At 32.8% G+C, this 10,163-nt stretch overlaps 1 protein-coding gene across 2 annotated transcripts; it reads left to right on the top strand.

The window, feature by feature from the left end:
- The first annotated feature begins 498 nt into the window (after window positions 1-498).
- Window positions 499-4,882, top strand: LOC107826860 (glutathione S-transferase omega-like 2). Of its 2 annotated transcripts, none has more exons than XM_075235120.1 (6): window positions 499-794; window positions 1,400-1,624; window positions 1,704-1,889; window positions 1,982-2,206; window positions 2,334-2,462; window positions 4,276-4,882. In XM_075235120.1, exons 2-4 carry the CDS (start codon window positions 1,412-1,414, stop codon window positions 2,114-2,116), a joined length of 534 nt encoding a protein of 177 aa, XP_075091221.1. In that variant the 5' UTR covers window positions 499-794; window positions 1,400-1,411; the 3' UTR covers window positions 2,117-2,206; window positions 2,334-2,462; window positions 4,276-4,882. The 2 variants fall into 2 exon arrangements, with proteins under 2 accessions (XP_075091221.1, XP_075091222.1); XM_075235121.1 differs by having other exon boundaries at window positions 511-794; window positions 1,405-1,624.
- The last annotated feature ends 5,281 nt before the right edge of the window (window positions 4,883-10,163 follow it).

Genomic DNA, 10,163 nt, shown 5'->3' with positions numbered 1-10,163 from the left:
ATTTAAAAATATTCTAAATAAAAATGCAAAAGAAAAATAACATTTCATGAAAGAGCGCTTCCAATATATATATTTGCTTAAAGAGTAGCTTAACTATACTATATATTCTTTGTTTGACTAGATTAATTTACTTGTGTTGTTCTTTGTTTATTTTTTTATCTTAATTGTTGAGTTATATGACAATTATTTTCAAAGAAAAACTTTCAACATTCAACCTATGATATTTTATTCAAAACGACTATCAATCAAGCCATTTAATTTTTTTTTTCAAAACTCAATAGAAGATATTGCTCAAATTATATTCTAATATATAAATTAATATTGTTTTATTAAAAATAAAAAAATTATATGATAATTAAAAAAAATTTAAATTACCTATAAAAAATAATTATTCATAAAGTAAAGTATAATGATAGAAACAAAATAAAGATTGAAAGTAAAAAAAATGAATAAAAGAGACTTAGCAAGCAATAAAAGAAAGAAAAGGAGGGAAAGAACCGAAAAAAGAAGAAAAAAATGTGAGGCCTAGCCTGTGTCACTCTATCCATATATAATCAGAGATATTATATGCATAGTAATCATTTTAGCAAAACTAGCGGGTGGCGTGAATCCGCCCCTGCTTCAACGTAATCAACTTAATTTCAGTTCTTAATCTTTTTGGAGCAGCACAGTGGGTGGATGAGTTTTATATCATTTTTATGTGTTGAGGGTTTTATGATTATGAAACCCTTTATACAAGATGGTTAATTCATGATCTTAAAGGAAGTATGGACTCTGTGATTATCTAGTCTCAGGTGGGTTTGCATGGTGAATGTGATCACAAAAAATGAAAAAGAAAAGATTTTTGTGTTTTATTCTTTTGTGTAAATTGCGATTCTAATTCAGGGTTTTAGCTGATGATTTTATTTTGTCATGGAGTCTGAAAGGGTTTAGTTTGTTGAATTTCTTGGTTCACTTTTCAGCAAATTGGGCAGGGGTCCACAAAGAGAAAAGGGTAGGAAATGGGTATTGGTAGTGTTTTTCCAGATTATAAGTTCTTGATATGACCTATGAATCGTTTCTGAGCAAGAATGAGAAGGAATTTTGTTACCCTACCCAATTTGTTGGAAGAATAAACAGAAAAGATAAATACAATAAGCAGTGGTTTAATTAATATAACAAAGCGGTGATTGTATTTGGTATTTTCTGTCCTAACAGGGGCATGGATCATATGTTAGTGTTATTGAATTGGATATAATGACTGCATCATTTATAACTTCTCTAAAATTATAAGTTAAGGTGTCGTGTGCTTTGTTGAACAAATGACATCTTCTTTAGATTCGGGATCATGCTCAATTATGCTTCTCGTTCGAAAGGATGAAAGGTTATACTAATATCTGATATTACTGGTCAATTCCAGCACAGTGTACAAATGGCTCGTTCCGCTCTGGAAGAAATGTCAGCAACTGGTGCTTTTGAGAGAACTGCTTCAACCTTCCGTAATATCATCTCAAGGGACCCCAATTCCCGTTTTCCAGCAGAATCTGGAAGGTACCACCTCTACATATCATATGCTTGCCCATGGGCATCAAGGTGCCTTGCCTACTTGAACATCAAAGGACTTGACCAAGCCATTAGTTTCACAGTAAGCAGTTGAATGAACTTATGTCCTGGACTCAAGTTTGGACTCCTAGCAGTCTCATTCCATTGTTTTTGGCTTGCAGTCTGTTAAACCTAAGTGGGAGAGGACGAAGGATAGCGATGAGCACATGGGATGGGTTTTTGCTTCATCAAGCACCGAGCTTGACCAGGATTCAGGAGCCGATCCTGATCCTCTTAATGGAGCGAAAAGCATAAGGGAGCTATATGAGCTTGCAAGTACAAACTATTCTGGAAAGTACACAGTTCCGGTATGTTTTATCAATAAATAGAATTTTTATTAACATTTATTTGCTTAATCTGTTCATATTTTTGTTGATTGATGGTCTGGTTTTTCTAATAGGTTCTTTGGGATAAGAAACTGAAGACAATTGTGAACAATGAGAGTGCAGAAATAATACGCATGCTTAATAGTGAATTTAATGACATAGCTGGGAATGCAGCTTTGGACCTTTATCCTCCTCATTTGCAATCCTAAATCAATGAAATAAATGAGTGGATATATGATGGAATAAACAACGGAGTATATCGATGTGGTTTTGCAACGAAGCAAGAGCCTTACGATGAGGTAACCTTTTACCACCTTTTGAAGTAGACTACAAAACTCAAAGGAGTCATTTGCTAAACATCTTAAAATTAATAGGTCCTCGATCAGTTCTATCTGAGAAAAAGTTATTATCTTTGTGTCCTTGCAGGCAGTGCAAAAACTGTACGAAACTTTGGATAAATGTGAGATGATACTGAGCAAGCAGAGGTACTTATGTGGAGATCAAGTGACTGAAGCAGATATTCGCTTGTTTGTCACCCTGTTTAGGTTTGACGAGGTTAGTGACTGTTTTCTTATGGACCCTGTTCCTTCCAAAGTGAATTATTTGGTCTTAGAAACATCACTAAAAGGAAAAAAATAAAATAAAAGGAACTAGTGAATATTTAGAAAGGAGATTGCTTTTTGTACTCTCTTATCCTCAGTGTTATTGGTTCATTACAAAGTTTACCTTGAGTTTGTTTTGAATGCTAAAGCTTCGGATACTTCTTTGTACAGCAACTTCAAAATTTATTGATGCGGCAATCTTCCCCTTCAGGTGCTAGATCACATCAATACTTACCCTCCCTAAAGTCTGAGCCGTTGTGCATAGAAGTCCATTGATATCAATAGAACCAGTTGATCTTCTCATTACTGCTACCTATCTATGAAAGCCTAGGCCTATGTTTGTCATGTAGTCGTGCTGAACTCTTGGAAGGTGTTTGAAAAATAGGCCTTCAATAGTCTTGCCCTTGTATTATAGGTCTAAAATAGACCTCCCATTTTCTAAGATTTGTCTCTACAATTTACTGCGAAAGTACCCAAGATTTACAAGCATGACTCACCTAGCTAAGTGGCAGGGCGACTCGTAGTAAGAAAAAGAATTGGTAGCTGCAATTGAAGTATTAATCTTCGAATGGGACATTTCTTTCCACCAAAAAAACATAGAATAAAAGATTTAAACCCTAAGAGATTGGGAATTAGTCCTTTGAGTTTACACTCATGAAACACTCCCAGACTTGTTTATATTCCAAAGTTAACCTTGGGTTCATTTTGAATGCTAAAGCTTCAAATTCCTCCTATGTACTGCAACATCAAAACCTTACTAGTGTGGCAATCAACCCCTCCATGATGAGCAGGTCTCATCAGTACTTGTCCTCCAATCAATCTGAACCGCTCATAAGTACATTGATATCATTAAAACCAGTGGATCTTCTCACACTGCGACCCTGCTAGGGTGATTCACAAATAGGCCTTCACATTTGTCAAAAAATGGACCTCCCATTTCCTAGGAATTGCGTGTAGCATTCACTGGGAGAGGACCCAAGATTTCCAAGCATAACTCAATTACTACCTTAAATGACCTAGCTAAGTCAAAGGGCGACTCATAAACTAAGAAAAAATGAGAGCTGCAATTAAAGGTTTAATCTTTAGACTAAAACATTTAAACCCTTAGATTAGGTTCTGTCAGATTATTCCATCTTTGATATGGAGATAACTGTAGGTTTGTCATAGCCCTAAGTTTACACTGGCGATATGCGCTGAGCTAGTATGTGTTCACCCAAATTATGGATAAGCTCATCAATAATATATAGGATAAAGCTCCATGGTATATGCTATTGATGATAGTGTTAAATTGATAATATTAGCATGTGAGTCAATTAGAAGTTAGAACTAACTCACTAAGGAGAAAAAAAAACCCCGAGAGTAAGGTTTTAGGATAAGTAACTATAAGATAGAATGTATACACTGCAATAAAAGACCTCATAATAGTGATGAAAGTGAAGTGAGATTAGAAGACTAGCAATATTATATGGAGTAAATTTCTCTTCAATTTTTATTTTTTTACTCTTTCTTGAATTTCTTTTATCGACTTTCATCTCACTCATCTTGATGTATGATCAATGACTTTTCCACCGAAAGAAAGAATAATAAAACAGACCCCTTTCCAAATTTTGGAAAAAAGAAAACAAGATATTCGATATATGGTTGAGAAGCTTGTTGGTGAATATCAAACTTTATGATTGCATGAGCATTTGACAGATATTTTGCTGTGTCCAATCCCTTTCCTTCCAGATTAGGGAGTTGATCCAAGTGGTTTTGGATAATTGCAGGTGTATGCTGTCCACTTCAAGTGCAACAAGAAGCTACTACGTGAATTTCCACATCTGTTCAATTACACCAAAGACATTTTCCAAATACCAGGCATGAGCAGTACCGTCAACATGGAACACATCAAAAAGCATTACTATGGGAGCCATCCGACCAGCAATCCTTATGGAATCATTCCCCAGGGTCCAAATATCGACTATTCTTCTCCACATGATCGAAAGAAGTTCACTAAGTAGGAAAGGTACACAGTCTTGGCATGCATTTTCAAAGTTCGCTCATCTTGTTCACCTGTTAAGAAGTATTCCTGCGGAGTCTACAACTGATGGTGCCTCATAAATCTTCAGTTTTTTACAGTGTAAAGTTATGTAATTATAAGAGATGTAAGTTGTGCTGGTTTTTCGTAAGCGAGGAGCTAAACAATAGCTGCTGCTACACTGTTTCTTCATCCTAGAAGTGTTTCTGTGGAGTTACTACATATACTGCCTCATGACTCATGTGTCTGCAGTGTAAATTATCTAATAACAGGAGATGTAAGTTGTGCTAGTTTTCTGAAAAGAGAGGAGTAAACAGCAGTTGCTGCTACATTTACTGCTATTCATCCCCTTTACTGATAATAGTCTTTTGCATTTCTTGTTTTTTTTTATAATCCAGCGCAATTGGTTCCAATTTGTCAGATTCCAGAGTAGCAATGTTTTTGCTTCGTTGCATCAAGAAGATCTCTCTAGTTGATAAGATAGTCTTGTGCCTTCACTTTAGAGTCGATATAAATAGCTAACCTGGCAAACAAAACGATGAATCATTTAAATACTTGCAATTTCTACACATTCACAAGCACCCAAATTAAGGAAATCAATCTTGAAATTTAAAGATCATGAGGAAATTGACAACTACGCAGGTCTTGAAAAAAAACATGTTATAAGATGATCATTCTGTAACAGCTTTGAAACGAAGTTGTTTTATTTTCTTCAAAATGATAAATTTTATCCTATGTCATAAGAATAGTCGATCCTGTTGCTGACTTGTTATATCAAGAAGGCTAAAATGACGTTGAAGCTTCATGAGAAATCTCGTCGAAACCTTGAAAGAGAGACCAATAACTTGCAAATTGGGTAACAAAGGAACAATATTATAAGAAATTTCGTATGTGAATCTATTTTAAATGAGAAAAGAATATTCTTTCCAAATCAATTTATACGATCCCCTTTGATGTTTAGATATTGAAAATGTTTTATGTCATTTACTAACAATACTATTTTATATCTCAAGTTTGATTAGTTCAAACTCATTTAATGATGACTAGATTCAAAGTTAATTTGATGTGATGTCTTCTGTAGCAAATTGAACTTTCTCCTACTTACTATTTATATACAACAATTTAAAATGTAAATGAGTGGTTCGAAGGAATCTTGACTTGTTTAGAAATCATTAAAATCACGAACTAGTACTTATTTTTGTCGATATTTTGTGGCGACCTCTCTAGTTGCAATAGAAGCAAGTCTCGAGAAAATGACATTGTATAGCCGATGTAAAAATAATAACCGAAAAAATATATAAACTTTGTATATTTTTTGTATATATATACATTATGTATGTTATATACAAAAATTATATAAATTTTATATACTTTTTCGACTACCAGACGTAAATAGTTTCTGGCGCGGGCTAAAAGTGATAATACCCCGTTTCTCGTGACTATTTTGAGTAGCGACTACTTTTTGTGACGAGCTTAGTCGCCACAGAATCTATTTTTAACTTTTGTGGCGACTAAGATCGCCACAAAAAGTAAATTAATGTGCCACAAAATATATTCTGCGCGAAGGTCCCCGTTTTGGTAGTCGCCACAAATGCTAATAAAGCTTCTATGGAACTAAGCTTGGCACAAGCAGTAAATAAATACGCCACAAAATAAATTTAATAGAGGTCGCTACTCAAAACAACACATATAATCTGATCCTGAAACTATGACTTAATGGCGACTCGATGCTTACTTTTGGTCGTAACTAAAAAGATCGTCACAGAACATTATCACCGAAACCTTATTAATTTACTGTATTGCTAGCATCTAAATCGTTTCGTTTTTGTATCTCCTAAGCTCTCAATATGGTGGTATACTTATGATATATGTTCTAAACCAAAATGCTTACCAAAAAAAAAAAAATGAAAATAGACAGAGAAGGTAATAACTAATAAGTTTAGGTAAAGACAGTTTTACATATGGGAATGGCAATAAAAGAATGATAAGATAAAGAAAAATCACGAGGCATAGTCCAGCAAGGCCAGATTGAAGTCATAGAACTTTTGAAAGTGTAGACACTAATATTTTTTCTCATTCCCATGCTTAGAGAAATTCCCCTAACTCAAAATTTTTGGCTAATTAGTGAGTTGAAAATCGTGAGGTCTCGCATTGAAATTTTAACAGAGGTAAAAATATTAGGTAATTTCTGGACAAAGCTACTCGATACCTATATTGGTGAGAGATAACAGATATCTGTGAAATTAGTTGAGATATGCAAACTGGACCGAATATGATTAGCTAGGAGACACTAGAAAGCAGCCAAGCATATTGGTTGTACAAATAAAAATGTTAAATCAAGTGTCAATCTCACGACTATTCACAAGCAATTAGTACAAAGCTTGTTTTATTTATTTTTTCAGATGGCCAGTGAAGTGAATGAAGTAGAAGTAGAAGTAGTAGAAGAAGAAGAAGTTGCATAACTAAATTAGAAAAGAGCTATAGTTAAAGTTAATTTCTATAACAAATGATGCTAGGAATTCGACTTCACCAATTGCAACTCAAGTTTAACAAGCAAGAATTCACTTTGCTCGTTCCACTAAGATATAAAGGAGTAATAGTTTTTCTTTGGTTTTCCATCCAGTGCGCAATATTAATTGGTCCGATTGATTAGGATTTGCACTAGAAAATTTCAATTTCAGAGTAAAGTGTTGTCCAGTAAAAATAACTTCATTTACATAATCCAAATTCAAGACTTCTGATTAAGTATAAACGGATATTTTCCACCCCAAACCAACCTTCGTCAATGAAATAAATATTATTGAATAGAAAAGAAATATCTTATAGACTTCACCAATAAACTTATTTTATTTTACTTATTATCTTCTAATTAATAACAATTGAATCCCAGGTAAAAAGATCTAAGAAAAAACACGCCCTAGGTTGCGTGGTCAAGGCAATATTATTTTCTTTGTATAACTCATTGATTATTCGGGGAAAGACTTCTTCTATACCTTTTGATCAAAGTCGTCATTGAATTTTCGCCAGACAAAAGATAAAGAAAGAAAGAAAATCAAATATAATAATATGGTCGTTGGATTACCTCACCATATCACAATTTGATGGACCCTTTTATGGAATTAAAAATTAAAATTCTTAGACTATAAAACCAAAAGATAGCTTATAATAAATGGAAACAATTCAATTTGTGGAAACATTGCTTTTGATCTTTCTTGGGCAACTATTGCGAGATCATGATGAAAGGTGAATCAACCATAAAAAAATTGGAAAACTTTATGGGGCATTATATACAACTATTTTAATTTTGGAGGAGTAGAGTGATAATGATTTGATAATTGAAAGATACATAAAGAAGTGAAAGTGATTAAAAGATGAGCAGATAATGAAAAGATAGTGACAGCTGCTTGACAGGGAGAGAGATTTTATTATTAACTTCTAGAAATTGAAATATTTTTTCAAAAAAGGTAGGTCTACCAGCAGCAATTGGGAATAGGCTTCGTAAAGGGGTATAATGGATGTATCATATCATGGACATGTGTGCTAGAGAGAAGGAGAAGAGGGTGAAAAAAAAAATAGTGTTTTACCATTTTTATTCTCCGCGTTGAATATTCGTATTAAGGTTTAGCTAAATTCGATTCTGTACCGAAATATTTCATATTAGAAAATAAAATGTTCCCTAACAAAGGAGATTACATACTAACCCGTAAAAATTAAGAGATGAAGTACTTACCCATCACTACAATCTTTGTTGTTAAATGCTTTGGCATTTCTACATTGCCATCATACTTATAGTAAAAAAACTATTCTTGGAGAATTAGCATTAAAGGAAATTAAAATCATCTAATTTTCTCAATCCAAAAAAATTAAATTCAATTCTTGAATATAATTTTCAAATGACCAAATTTATTCATATCTGAGATCATCCAAATATTTAGTAGGACCAAAACTGGATTCTTATTCTTGAGATGAAGAAGTAACAGTTTAATAAATTAATTTTTATAATAGTTTGTATTTTTTTGTTATAATATGTTACATTTAGTACAAAAAAAGGTAGTGCGAAATAAAATAATTACTTTTTAAGGATTAGTGAGCCACGACACTTTTGGATCCTCAAACAAAATGTCATGATCTTTTGGCCTTTTTCATGAAAAGACCAAGAAATTGCAATATTTAATGATGAATACCTTATCACTAAATAGAAGCAAAAAAGAATCATATCAATATACTTAAGAAAATTAATTTTAGCAATTTAGAATACAAGGAAGAGTACAAAACCAGGCCCCTACCCATTCCTTCCCTTATTAATAAGTGGGAATTGAATTAGTAGATGAGTGAGTGTGCAACTTTTGGGGAGCAAATAAGGATGGGACCCTAATTTCACCCCACGAAAAAATTAATACTATGGTATCCAAGAAATCATATTCTCTTTCATTCTTTCTTTTACTTCTTTTCTCACTACCACACGCAATTTTGTAGGAAGTCTTTGTGTTTAACCCATGAAAATAGTCTTTTGCTGAAATGTAAAGTAAGTTGCATACAATAAATTTTTTTGGTTCGATCCTTTCCCGAACTTCGCACATAAATTCACGTTAGATTGAAGAGCCTCTTATGTCCTTTGATCTTGTGCCCGTAGATTGTACTTTGTAGCTCGGTGGAGTGAGAATTTCAACGTTATGAGTTCTAGATTTTAGAACAACGACTTCAAATACTAATAACTAAGTTTTAAATTCAATATTTGTTTGAGAAAAAGTTAGTGATTTGGCGACACAAATACATTATCGTTTTTTATTAAAGTTTGATTCTATTATCTGTCGAGAAATGATTTAAGAATAAATCCTTACAAGCCCCGCCCCTGACAGTAGATATGAATCTTTCGACAAGGTAATCCACTGCTTGGAAAATTAAGTTTTTCGTTGGAAATAGAACTTAAATCTAACATTAATAACAAAATCATCTGCATAAAGAGAGAAGCTTAACCTGTAATAAAAAAGTAGAATCATTCTACTATGAAGAAGAATAAAATTTTAACTTTTGATAATAATTATTTTTCACTATTTTCTGCCCTTTTCCAGTGAATGCAGTGTAGTGTAGTGTAATGTAATGTAGTGTAGTGTAATGTAGCGTAGTGATCATTCAAATGATGAGTGGCAACAAAAAATCAAAAGGGTAGAACGAAAAGGAAAAGAAAGAATGACAGTGACAGCAAAAAGGAAGAAGAAAATAGGAAAAAAAGTTTTTAAAAAAAAACATAAACAATAAGTACTTTTTGCATCAATACATACTATTACTAGATACACTTGCTAAAAAAAGAAATAAATACGATTGATAATCTATATTCCTTCATTTTTTGAAAATAACCTCTCTTTGCTTTTGGACATTTTTTATTTTTGTTTTCCTTTTTTCGATTTTCTTTTTCCTTTTAACACATTAGCAAATACTAGTAGTTTTTTTTTTTACATCACTAATGTATGCTAAGACACACTTGGTAATATTTTTTTCGTTAAGGTTAACTAACACTTCACTTTCAGGTGACTTTTAACAATTTTTAGCAAGTATTCTATTTTATTTATAGTATTATAAATCTCACTTCTTTTATGAAAGATTGTCTATAAATATCTTTTTTTGATCTGATAGTAC

The sequence above is a fragment of the Nicotiana tabacum genome, chromosome 17 (assembly GCF_000715075.1).
Source record: "Nicotiana tabacum cultivar K326 chromosome 17, ASM71507v2, whole genome shotgun sequence".
NCBI classification, from domain to species: domain Eukaryota; kingdom Viridiplantae; phylum Streptophyta; class Magnoliopsida; order Solanales; family Solanaceae; genus Nicotiana; species Nicotiana tabacum.
Note: the sequence above shows the minus strand (reverse complement) of the source record. Positions and strands in the feature narration are given on the sequence as shown.

Excerpts from the sequence above, each read along its gene's own strand:
- LOC107826860 (XM_075235120.1), top strand. The coding sequence starts at position 1,412 with ATGGCTCGTTCCGCTCTGGAAGAAATGTCAGCAACTGGTGCTTTTGAG. Across the intron at positions 1,625-1,703 it reads ACCAAGCCATTAGTTTCACA|TCTGTTAAACCTAAGTGGGA; the intron begins GTAAGCAGTTGA and ends TTTGGCTTGCAG. Across the intron at positions 1,890-1,981 it reads CTGGAAAGTACACAGTTCCG|GTTCTTTGGGATAAGAAACT; the intron begins GTATGTTTTATC and ends TTTTTCTAATAG.